The following is a 12,994-nucleotide window of genomic DNA, read 5'->3' on the forward strand; positions in this document are numbered from 1 at the left end:
TTAATGGTCTATTTACCATATAAAGACCTCCAATTTAAAGTTCTATAACTATTTAATCCCTTTAGCTATTAGAACTCACTTTTGCACTTTGTGCAATTTAGTCCTTTATGTAATCAGTAAAATATGACATTATTATCGTACTGTAGACCATAAAATAATATTAAAAAATTATTTTTGGACTCGAATTTGTGGTCTCGAAACCACTATTCCGATTTTACCGAAAACAGACTGTTACAACCTTAACAAAATCTAAGGTTAATGATCAATTTGAAAAAAAAATTGTCAAATTTTAAGACTAATGTGGATAAAAAAAAAATTCAAAAACCAAATTGAAAAAGATTACTAAATTTAAGAACTAAATGTTGCTTTATCCCTTTAATATATGATATTAGATAAATTTAACCTTATTTTTAAAAAAATACCCACCTACTTATAAATTCTCGATTGCATTTGGATCATAAATTAATTAGAAATTAATTTGTAAAAATAACAAAAAAACTAAAAACTAAAAAATAAAAAAAAATTATATTTTGTACTTTTTCTAATTAAATATCTTAACCTAAAATCTAAAACAAACTTTTAAAATAGATTAATGGTTAAGTTGAGAGATTTAAAATTTTGTAGGTGGAGTCTATAATTATCTTTTCCTTTTACTCATAAAGTGAGTAGTATATATCTATATTATATTTAAAATTGGATTAAATTGAATACTATCTTAATTGGGAAATGACTAAAAATCATTTTTTACAAAGCAATAACTAATAATTTGAACTACTAAATATTAGGTGTAATGATAAGGTACATTGGAGATAAAAGTGTTGAGAGAGATAATCACAAAACCTACATAGTCGAATTTAAACTTTAACTAATACCTTTTTTTATTTTTTTGGTGAATTGTAATAACAGGCAAAACTCGAACCAATACAACTTGAATTCAAACCACACCTGAGACGATAAACACCCTTGATCATCACATGGTATAACCAATACCTTATTTGATTTAACATAAATTTGTATATTTTGACATAAAAATAAATTACAATTTTGTTTTATAAAAAAGAAAAGAAAAGTAAAAAAGAGGCCCAATCTCAAAAAGGAAGTTCATCCAAGTTCCAATTTCCAAAGACCCAATCCATACCATAAAACCCGAACCGTACAATTCGGAACCGTAGGCAAAGATTTAATAATCAAATAAAGGAACCTTCCAACGATTATTTTTCTTTTCTTCCTTTTTTGCAAAACGATGTGCAGGCCGGCGCTCTAACGGTCAAATTTGATGTTACCGTTTAAAACTGCGTAATCATTTCCCCATATAAAGCCCTTTCCTCTTTCCCCTTTCACAGCCTTCTATCTTTTACTTTCCAATTTGCTTTTCAGTAGCTCCCCAAATATCCTTCCGCTTATTGCAATGGAGACCCCTTCATCTACAAGACGAGTCACCAGGTCCCAGACTTTGGCTGCTTTGAACAACAGCAATATCCCTCTTTCCAGTGAGTTCATTTTCAGTCTTCTTTTCTTTTCTAGGACTAAGAAAAGGGTTCATAATCTGGGTTTTAATTATCCTTGTTTCTTTTGTAGAGGGAAATAAGGAAAAGCCACAAGAAAGGTCTGCTCTTATTGATATAACAAATGACTCCCCTATTGTTGGGCTTGCAATGGAAACACCGTCATCTGTTATAGGTAAGCAGCGGAGTAGTAGAGCCAAGAGCATGATGATGACTCCTGGTTCTGGTGAGGCTTTGTTGAGAGGTCAAGTCAAGACTCTGTTGCAAAAAGTTGAAGAGGAAGCTGAGGTTTCAAAAGTTTCAATGGAAAGCCGTCCTTTTCTTCGATTTCAGGCTGGATGTGGGAATTCCCCAATGGGACTTATGGCCCCTACTCCTGCAAACACACCACACTTTTCAGGTCTTTCTGAGGATGGAAATGGAATTGGAGGTATTAACAATAGTGGGTTGGGTCCAATAGTGATGGCTCTTCCTGTTGTTGAACAACAGTTTAGGACTTCTGAGGTTAGTATTATATGTTCAAGCAACAGTTGGAACTTAAAATGATTGAAATGATGAATTGTTGTTAACTTTTGATGGAAATGACAGGTGGTGAGTCTTGAGTCACAGAGAAGTGTGATAACTAGGTCATTGCTGCATGATTTTTCTGAGCAATCATCAGATTCTGGAGTGACTGATCAAGGAAAAAGTAGTGCATGCAAAGAGAAGGCCTCCAGTATTTGGTCTATCCAGTTTAATGCCAGCATTGATGATGAAGATGATGAGGAACCAATTGAAGAAATGGGAGATGACTACTATGAGGGAGAAGAAGAAGAAGAAGAAGATGATGATGATGATGATGGAGGATTGGTTGATGAGCTTTGTGAAGGTTTAAGCAAGATAAGCATGAAAGAGATGTTTAGAGGAAGACATACAAGATTCGTATACAACAGTGATGATGAGATTGAAAGGAAGGAGGATATGATACGCTTGAAGGGATTGCCAACACCTAAAGGGAAGCACCTGCGCTTTCCTATAGAGGAAGAAGAAGATGCATGACTGAATTTTTTTTTTTAAAACTTTTCTGGGTTTTTTTTGGTAGATATCCATCGTTTGTCTTTCTTGACACCCATCTTTGAGCTGCTTTTTGTTTCCCAAAAAGATACTTGGAAACTTGAAATTGATTGAATAATAAAGAATTATCTTTTCTCTCCTTGGGTTTTTTACTAAAAAAATATAAAAAAAATTAAAAAATTCGAAAATAATACAGTAAAAAAAGTAAATCTGAAAATAGTATAGTCGAGGTGGTCACGCCATGTGATAATTGTCACCTACGACACACACAGTACCCAAACAGTAAAAAAAACGAAAAAAAAAAAAAGTGAAAACGAAAAAAAAAAGGGACATGTTGGTGCGAGGCGGCACGGTGTTGCCTCTGGCGGAGGCGGCACTAGGTTAATAATGGGTCCCACAAAGGCACCTAAGCACTATAAAACCAAGAGAACCAAAGAACCCGGGAGTAAGATTCAAGAAGAAGGAGAAGAAAATAAAAGGAAAGAAAGGAGAAGAGAAGGAAGAAAAAGAAGGAGAAGAAAAAAGAAGGTATAATTTTTTTAAATAATAAATTTTATATTGTTAATGTGCTTTTTTGTTATTATTATTGTTGATTTTATTATTTTTGTTGTCGATTATGAATATTGTTATTATTGTTAGTAAAAACCATAATTATTGTTAGTTATTATTATTGTTAAAAAACCTAAAAAGCCTATTTATGTAATGTAAAGAATATATTATTTTCTTATATGTGTTTTAGGTAGATTTTTTACCCATATTATATAAAAATAAAAAATAGCGAAATAAGTTGTTTAAAAGATTAAGTACCATTTTTGGCACTTTTGGCACTTAATCTTTCAAACAACCTATTTTAGTATTTTATTTTATTTTTATATTATTAGGGTAAAAACTTCGTTTTAGGTTGATTTTAAATGATTAAATGTAAAGATAAATGTTATTTATGTATAAAATGAGAACTGAAAAACTATGAGCTTATGAATGACTAAAATTGCATATTGAGTAATTAAATTTTTATTTAAGTAGTTTATTTGGTGTTCAAATTATTTTGAGAAAGTTTATTTATTTTTAATGATTGAGCATTGAAGATGGATAATCGGTTTTTAGTATGCGTTTATTTCGATGGAATTATCTTGACAACAACCGTTGGATGTATATTTGAATGTCGGCAACAAATAGCAATGAGATTTAATAGAAATGTCTCGTTGGATGATATGAAGGGAAGAATTAATGTAAAAATTGTCAGACGTTGTGGGAGAAGGATCTTGAAACTTTTCTACAAGTTTCCGGTTTAACAGATCCAATCAAATTCACGAAATGGAACTTGTAGCAGCGAAGACGTGGAGACAATGATCGCTCTTTACTGTGGGAATGGGAGTGACAAAAATGCACCGATTCACTTATTTGTTGAGTTAGCCGGTATGGAGGAAAATGAAAATCTCACTGCATATGGTGAAGAACATAGAGCTCAAGAACCGTGCATGGTGGCTCCAATATCGTACGTTGATAGTGAATCGACTATAGGTGGGATCGATATCGATCTTAATGTTACACCCGATATGGATGTGGTTGGTGATGATGGTTACGATAGTAGTGATCCTTGTTATCAAGAAGTCGATAGTGATAGTGATCCCGATGTTGACGATGTCCCGATGATATTGATGATGAAGACGTGAATGACGATAGAAACATTAACGCGTCTTGATCGGGAACCGATGCGACGTGTTGTGATTCACAATAATCTGGGCCACACATGTCGCTCATAGACCCGACGCGGCGCATGTAGCCGAGTTTCAGAGTACCGAAATACTTCACGCTCACCGGTGGTAGTAAATTCGATCCCGAGGAGTTATTCGTCGGCGGAGATTGAAAGTAAAGAAGAGTGCGATTTGCTATTAAGCGGTATAGCATGAATATATCGATGAGATTATAAAGTTGCGATGTCGAAACCGACATTATATATTGGGGAGTGTTGGAAGTCGGGAAGGCGCAATTGGCGGTCTGTTGCATTTATTCAAAATTCGCAGATGTGGGAGATCGTAAATTTGTTGGGCCTCACATGCACATCAACACGTATGATGAAGATCATCGAAAACTTGATTCTAAAACTATCATCACGTGTATCATGCCAATAGTGAAGGACATGCCGACCATTAAAGTTTGATCGATTGCGAAATACAAGCACGATTTCAATATCGAGTGTCATATCGAAGGCATGGATAGCAAAAGCAGATGGCAATGGAGCAATTGTATGGGGATTTCGATGCGTCGTATAACGAGCTACAAGGATGGATAGCCGCTATGCGGGAGTGCGTACCGAGGACCGTTATTGAGTTCTGACCACGACCTTATTACGGCGGATGACCAACTACGGTTGGGAAAGCGAATTTTCCATCGGATGTTTTGGACGTTTGATCCATGTGTGCCCGCATTTCCCCACCGCAAGCCATTTGTGCAAGTGGATGGGACACGCTATATGGAAAATATACAGATCTTACTTATTGCGGTTGCTCAAGACGGCAATAGGGCGTGCTCTCGATAGCATTTGCCATTGTAGATAAGGAGAACATGGAATCGTGGAATTCTTCCTTACCAACTGCGGAGGTATGTTATTATAGCGATAATATTTGTATTATCTCGATAGAGGGAAAGGATTAATTGCCGCCATTAGGCGTTCCGGTGTACCATGGAGATCCGTTCTTGCATCCGTCACATCGCACTAACTTCATTAGAGATTATAAAAATGCGATGGAAAAGACAATTTGTGAAAATAGGTAAGCGATTGCCTTATCCTTTCAATATAAGTTTTAGGCAATCTGTAACTTATCTATTCTTAATACATATCTGTTGTCTGAGCTAGAGCCACACATTTTTCGCCAAATGATGACTCGACTTGAGAGTGACATGGAGGGTCAAACAAATACATCTTTCCGACAGTGGTTGGGAGCTATGGAGCCGTGGCAATGGGCTCAAAGTTTTGACGAGGGCTTTCGTTATGATCAAATGACCACAAACTTAGTTGAGGGGGTCAACGCTATATTATTGAAAACACGACACCTTCCGATTTCAACAGTCTTCTCGTCTACATTCTACAGGTTGGCTACCTTGATGCCAAGAATGGGTCAGCAACAAGTTAACCAGATTGAGGCGGGACACATATTTGTCGAAGATATTAGGGATGCAATGGTTGCAAACCGTCGGATGGCGAGGTCGATGAATGTAGAAATATATTCACGACGCCTTGAAACGTTTTGAGTTACGGAGACCATTGGTCGTCGACCGGTCTACCACCTAGGTCCTCTGAGTTGATCTCCGGAATAGACAATGCGATTGTAGGAGATTCCAAACACTTCATTACCCGTATGCGCATGTCGTTGCGGCGTGTGCTAAAGTGAACCTTAATGTTGAACAATTTGTCGAAGATGTGTACACACTCAATCGTGACGTTACGTGTATGGGAAAAGCGAATTCCCTGTCCGCCCGACACATCTACATGGGAAGTGCCTCCGATAACTTTCGAACTTGTCCAGACGGAGGCTACGCAGAATCCAAGAGGTCGTCGCAATCAACTAGAATCCGTAATGAAATGGACATTAGGGAGAAATCCGACGATGCAGCGTTGTGGATTATGCGGGTTAGTGGTCATAATCGGAGTAAATGCCCGCAATGAAACTATCATGTCGGACAATCGTCACGATCAGGTAGGAATTGAACTTATGTTGTAATGTATTTATTTTATATGAAAAAAATTATATTGTAAATATTCCTCTGTTTGTTAAAAATCTATCAAGCTATTTTTTGGAGTTGTAGTTACGAATTTATTTATATCTGGAGCTACAGAACTCCAAATTAAGATCCGTTAATTTTTCTAGAAACTAAGCTAACATATCTTTTTACCATAAAATTTTTAGAATTTTTTATTTAGCCAATTATTACAATTTATTCTTTAAAGTTACCCTTGCTTTCTTTGTTCCACACTCAGGCCATATTAACTAAAAACAAATTATATTATAGTACGGATTTGGATAATGATATTTATCATAATATCATTTACAACTAATCATGAACTCACCATTTCATGGATCCCATGGTCAATTACACAATAAAACTTAATATAATCATCATTTAATTCTCATGAAGCACACATAACCAAACATTTTTACCAATTACCTACACTCAATCAACAAATTGACATATACAAACAAGGTACTGGTTGAGTTTACATTTACTCAACTTGCATATATAACCAAACCGAAGAAACCCCTAAAATTGATGGTTCGATGGTGTGGTCCTAGGGGTATATTTCTGCGGAGGTCGACGTTCACGTTGTGAGTGATCGCGACGACCAACATCCTCTTCAATCGCAGGTGAGGGTGTCTGATACATAGAAGAAAAATCATATGGCTCGAATGGCATCGATGAACTTGAGCCGGGAGGAGTGCCATGCTACGGTGGATACAACCCAGTAGGAGTGGAGTACTGCAGTGGATACTGGCGGAGGCGGTGCTATATGCGGTGGATATGGTAGGAGAGGTGCTATCTTTGCGGTGTGTACGACCCAAACATATCAAATCTGTAATGGTATCCGCCCCGATGAGCAGAAATTGTCATTGCGAAAAATCCGGATGATAAAAGTATCGGCCAAAAGTGAATCGATGACGAGCAGGAAAATAGTCATTACGCCAAATCCGGATGATAAAAGTATCGATCGAATGTGAATGTGATCGCTTCGGACTCGGCCTCGGTTGTACCTCGAACTCGGCTCTGGGTCATGCTCGGCATCTGGCGTGGATCGGGCTCTATATCGACCATCGCTCGTATGCCCCAGATCATTTGCTGCGTCTTGGGGGACTATAGTCGATCGCCCACCAAGTAAATATGGCTTCCCATACTAAAGTACCATTGTATGTACTCTAACGATGGGCGCAAATCGGAAGACATATCCATCGAGGTCTTGAGCCATCCGACTCTCCCACACCGCAATATATCTCGGTTCGTAACCCCCAATCTGTCCATGTCTCCTCTCTTGTTCTTCTGTGAACCTCCTCCCCACTGCATTGGCGGATCCGGGATGTCTTGGATGCAACCAAGCGTCGTAGTACTCGATCTCCGTGGTACCACTCGACTACATTGAAACTAATAATTGGTGCGTTTGTGCACCTGGCGAGAATCAACGTGGCGGACGAGGTATAATAGCCGCAATTTACGGTCTACGGTATGGCATCCATATAAACCGCACGATTAATACCATGATTAAAATTTAACACGGTTGGAGTAAGATATAAAAAGTAATTACATGTCACGAATATTTGAATAGCTTACCCCTTCCCCGGCATGTTGTTCAATCATCAGACGATATATCGGGACAGTGTACGACCTCCCGATACTCGGATAAATACTCCATGTACGAAAACAATTTTCAAGTAAATATAGTTTCATTAGAATAGTATTATTATAAAGAAATTGCCAATTACTAACAAGTTAAATTTTATCACCTGTTAACTAGCGGATATCGTATGGTTGGTGACTAACCGATGCCAAGAATGGCATCCGATAAAAGCCCATGATTGCAACAATATAAGGCATCCGCCTATGTCTCTGATATTAGGCTTTGTCGTCGACAAAGCTCACGATCTAACATTGCGAACTGCGGAACCCCAACTATAGGAGCGAACACTACGCAGATCAGTTAACAGAGGTAAATACTGGATATGAACCTTGTTGTTGTTCGAATTGGGCATCAATACACCCCTTATGATATGCATAATGTACGCTCGAAGCTGCGCACACCAACTGTTCTTCGGTGGCATTATCGATAAATGTTGAAAATTGGCTTTTAGCCATGTAAATTTCAACTCGAAAAAGTAGACTCAACATCGCCGGCGAGGCTCCTAGTAAAGGTGTAACAAAGTGCAGTGGCTCATCTATCGCACTTACGCCCGTGGCGGCATCCCGTCGATTAGAAGCCCAAAGCGCAATGCAACATCCTCCGAATAATATGCACTCCCCACACGGTAAATGAAAAGTGTGGGTTTCGGTCGCCAACGTTCGACCAATGCGGATATTAAATCGTATCGTAAATCGAGCGTCCGGGTCAATCTTGCTGATCTGAATCCAGCTAGCTCTAAATCTGACATCGATCGTGCATCCGGAATATCCTACACCATTCACCCCGCCCTTAATATGCGGATACGAGTCTGACGATTGTAATTACAAAAATAGTTATAATAACATAATTTATTTTCTTAAATTACGTAAATTTTTTAATGAAACCCTTGCGTAACAAATAACAATATATTACCGTATTATTAAGCGTGTCACATATGTGAGAAAGTTTCTTATTGATCAATGAAGCCATTGCGATGCACGCAATTTCAAAATAAATTTAGGTTATTAATTTTATTGTTTGATAGATTTTAAATATTTATTAGAATAACTTAATAAAAAATAGCAAACAATTTTTTCTACAACATTTTCTTTTGCTATACTACATTAAAAATTAAATATATCCAATTTAAATACAAATATTATTATTATTTTAAAATGATAATAAGTAAAATATTTTGTATATTATTTTTATATTATTTTAGCAAAAATGTTTTAAATGTATTATTATGTAAGTATTTTTTATATTAATTTAATAAATAACACGATTTTGACACTTTTTCGTATTTTTTTCGTATCTTTTTTAAATATATTACTTTCGTATTATTTAATTTTAAAACCCTTATTTTAGTACATAATGTTTTAAATATATTATTTAAGTGTTTTAAATATTTTTTAATAAATAACCTGATTTTAGCACTTTATTCATATTTTTTAGTATATTATTTTTAAAATATATTATTTTCCTATTTTATTTTTTATATTATTTTAGCAAAAATGTTTCAAATGTATTATGTATATTATGTAAGTGTTTTTTATACTAATTTAATAAATAACCCTGATTTTGACACTTTTTTCGTATTTTTTGTATCTTATTTTTAAAATATATTATTTTCGTATTTTATTTCTTCATATTATTTTAGTACATAATGTTTCAAATGTATTATTTCAATATTTTTATATTTTTCAATAAATATCCCTGATTTTAGCACTTTATTAAGTATTTTTTAGTATATTATTTTTTAAAATATATTTTTTCTTATTTTATTTTTATATTATTTTAGCCAAAAAAATTCAAATGTATTAATTAACTGTTTCTTTATATTAAGGGTTTTTACTAAATAACCTGATTTTGATACTTTTTTCGTAATTTTTTATTTTCGTATATTATTTTTTAATATATATTATTTTCATTTTTATTTCTTTATATTATTTTAGTACATAATGCTTCAAATGTATTATTTAAGTATTTTTATATTTTTTAATAAATAACCCTGATTTTAGCACTTTATTCGTATTTTTTCAGTATATTATTTTTAAAATATATTATTTTGGTATTTTATTTTAGCATAAAATCATTCAAATGTATTATTTAAGTTTTTTATATTAATTTAATAAGTAACTGACTTTGGCACCTTGTTTGTATTTTTATTTTCAAATTTTATTTTTTAATTATACTATTTTCATATTTTATTTTTTATATTATTTTAACAAAAACTCGTCACCACCACTTTCCCCAATAAAGTTTTTTTAGTATTTTATTTCTTCTCGTATTTTTTTCATTAATATATTTTAATTTTAAATTTTTACTATTTTTTGTAAAAAGTTTAAAACTCCGATCACATAAAAATTAAAAAATAAAAATTCTATAATAAATCAAATAAATTAAAAAATCTTTTAAACAACCTAAAACACACACTTAACAAATAAATTATATAAAATAATAACAAAAATATTCTTTACACATAAATGCTTAATACTTCAATGAAAATATAAAATAAATACGAACATACCTTAATATCTCTTCTTAACCAAATAACACCTTAGAAAAAATAAAAATAAAAGTTATATCGATTTAAATCTAAAAGCGTTATTAAACTAACATTAATTACTCAAATTTATAAAAAATTACCTTTTTCTTTCCTTCTTTTCCTTCCTCTTCTTCTTCTCCTTCTCTTTTTCTTTTTCTTTTTCTTCTCTCAGCCGTAGGCCTCCTTCTCCTCCTCTCCTTCTTTTTCTTTCTTCTTCTTCTCTTCTTCCCTTCTTCCCTTCTTCCCTTCTTCTCTCTTTTTCTTTGCTGAAAATGAAGCTTGGGGACCATAATATATGGTCCCCCAAACAAAATAACAAAACCCCTCTGCATGAGGGGTCAAATCGGACCAAAAGCAGACACCGGTGCCGCCTCTGCCAGAGGCAACACTGGTGCCGCCTCTGGCACCAACATGTCCCTTTTTTTTTTTTTTTTTCGTTTTTCAGCTTTTTTTTTCAGAGTTTTTTTCTTGTTTGGAGTCTTGTGTGTCGGTGGTCTTGCTTTGTCACGATGGCGTGACCACCCTGACTATACCATTTTCGTATTTATTTTTTTTACTGTATTATTTTTGAATTTTTTTTATTTTTTTTATATTTTTTTTAGTAAAAAACCCTCTCTGCTTCATGTTTATACCTCAGTTTTCTTTTCTTTTGAGGACCACTTAATTTTCTTAGTTATGTTAAAAACGACGATTTTTTACTTCTGCATTTCATTAAATTTTCTTCTTCGTCATCTAAATTTCCCTGGAGAGAGAAAAGGTATTTATGATTACTATAAAAATAATAAAGTGTTGGATATTTTACCATATTTTAATTTGATTTTTAGAGATTTATTTTCCGGATTATGGTATTTCTTCGGATTCATTGAATATCCTTTTATATATTTATCATATTTTATAGTCACAATATAAAGATAATATTTTGGATAAATGTGAAGGAAGTTAATTTAAAATATCTATTTTCATATATTTTTAAAAATAAATTATATTATTTTGAATGAATATTTTATATAAAATAAATAACTCAATATATGGTGAGAATTGAACCTAAGATCAATGTTATTTGAATCGGACTGCATCGACTGATCAGACTAGTCAGAGCGGGATCACTATGAACCGACGAAAAAATTGGTTAAACCAGTTGAACGGGCTGAAAATCGATTGAACTGATTAGACCAATTTTTAATCAGGTTGGCTAGACCAATCGGATCAACAAATCAATTGTTTGACCAATTCGACCACCAATCCGATTTAAAAAACATTGCCTAAGGTACAATAGTTTTCAATTTAAAGTTTTATTTATTTTTATATAAATAATAAATACATTTTTTACCAAGAGTTTAATTGGATCATAATCTAATTTTTATTATGCATTTGTTGATTCTTTAATCTTAATTTCTTTGTTCCCCTTTTTTAATCACTAAGCTACCATAAAAACTTATTGAAAAAAAAAAACCACCATAAAACCATAAAACCCTATTGCATGTTATGTTCTAAGGGTATGTTTGGTTCATTGTAATGGAATAGAGCTATAATTGAATAGGGTTGTAATTGAATAGAGCTGTAATCAGTAATTCAACTGTTTGGTTGAATAGAATGGAATAAAACTGTAATAGTATTCTTGTATTTGATTGAATGAAATGATGTTGTAATAGCATAAGGAAAAAAACTAAAATGACTAGAATACCCTTAGCGATTTTTTTAGGTAGATGATTATTGTTTTGTTATTAAATTTTAATAAGATTATTATTAAAAATAATTTAATAAAAATAATAAATATTTTAAACATATTTTAACATTATTGTTAAATATAATTTAAATAAAATAATATATACTTTAATAAAATTCTTAATATAATTATTATTATATGAATTAAAAATCATAATATATAATACTATAAAAATAATATATAATCTACTTTGTTATTTTTAAGTGCAATACATATTTAATGTGCTAAAATATCATTAGTAAAACTAATAATTTAATTATTCTACAATAAAAAATAAAATATTGGAAGTAATAAATAGCTTGAATTATATTTCACATCCAAACATAATATTCATATATTAACAAAAAGTTACATAATTTCATTAGTTTATATGTCATAATCTATATGTTATAAAATTTTACAACATCAAAAGTTACAACATTGTAACGACATTCTATCATGTCATTATACCATCCAAATATCCAAATATAAGGGTCTATTTAAAATCTTTAATATATATATATATATATATATATATTAAGAAAAATGAACAATACATATTAAGAATCTTTAAAAAAATACAAAATAAATTCACTACTTTATCCTACAATGAGCTTGTTTTATGTTTTTATCCCTTTTTGTATTGTTTGTATTTCAATTATTTGATGAATAAATAATTTGGTGAATAAATAATTATTTCACCAAAATAAATTATTCGACTTTGAACATTCAAAACCTGCAATTAATTATCATTAATGTAGGTTGATTGAATGAAAATGTGGCTTATGATTTTCCTATGTTTTAAATGCAATTTTTCT

The 12,994-nt window shown here is 32.6% G+C and overlaps 1 protein-coding gene across 1 annotated transcript; it reads left to right on the forward strand.

The window, feature by feature from the left end:
- Window positions 1–1,345: 1,345 nt before the first annotated feature.
- LOC108478258 (uncharacterized) lies at window positions 1,346–2,697 on the forward strand. The gene is made up of 3 exons (XM_017780696.1): window positions 1,346–1,490; window positions 1,579–2,009; window positions 2,094–2,697. Exons 1-3 carry the CDS (start codon window positions 1,409–1,411, stop codon window positions 2,541–2,543), a joined length of 963 nt encoding a protein of 320 aa, XP_017636185.1. The 5' UTR covers window positions 1,346–1,408; the 3' UTR covers window positions 2,544–2,697.
- The last annotated feature ends 10,297 nt before the right edge of the window (window positions 2,698–12,994 follow it).

Source organism: Gossypium arboreum, chromosome 12, assembly GCF_025698485.1.
Source record: "Gossypium arboreum isolate Shixiya-1 chromosome 12, ASM2569848v2, whole genome shotgun sequence".
Taxonomy (NCBI): Eukaryota; Viridiplantae; Streptophyta; class Magnoliopsida; order Malvales; family Malvaceae; genus Gossypium; species Gossypium arboreum.

What these genes read in the sequence shown, in the direction of transcription:
- LOC108478258 (XM_017780696.1), top strand. Translation starts at nt 1,409, where the DNA reads ATGGAGACCCCTTCATCTACAAGACGAGTCACCAGGTCCCAGACTTTG. An exon ending in CAGCAATATCCCTCTTTCCA is followed by an intron (nt 1,491 to 1,578) that starts GTGAGTTCATTT and finishes TTTCTTTTGTAG; the next exon opens with AGGGAAATAAGGAAAAGCCA. An exon ending in AACAGTTTAGGACTTCTGAG is followed by an intron (nt 2,010 to 2,093) that starts GTTAGTATTATA and finishes TGGAAATGACAG; the next exon opens with GTGGTGAGTCTTGAGTCACA.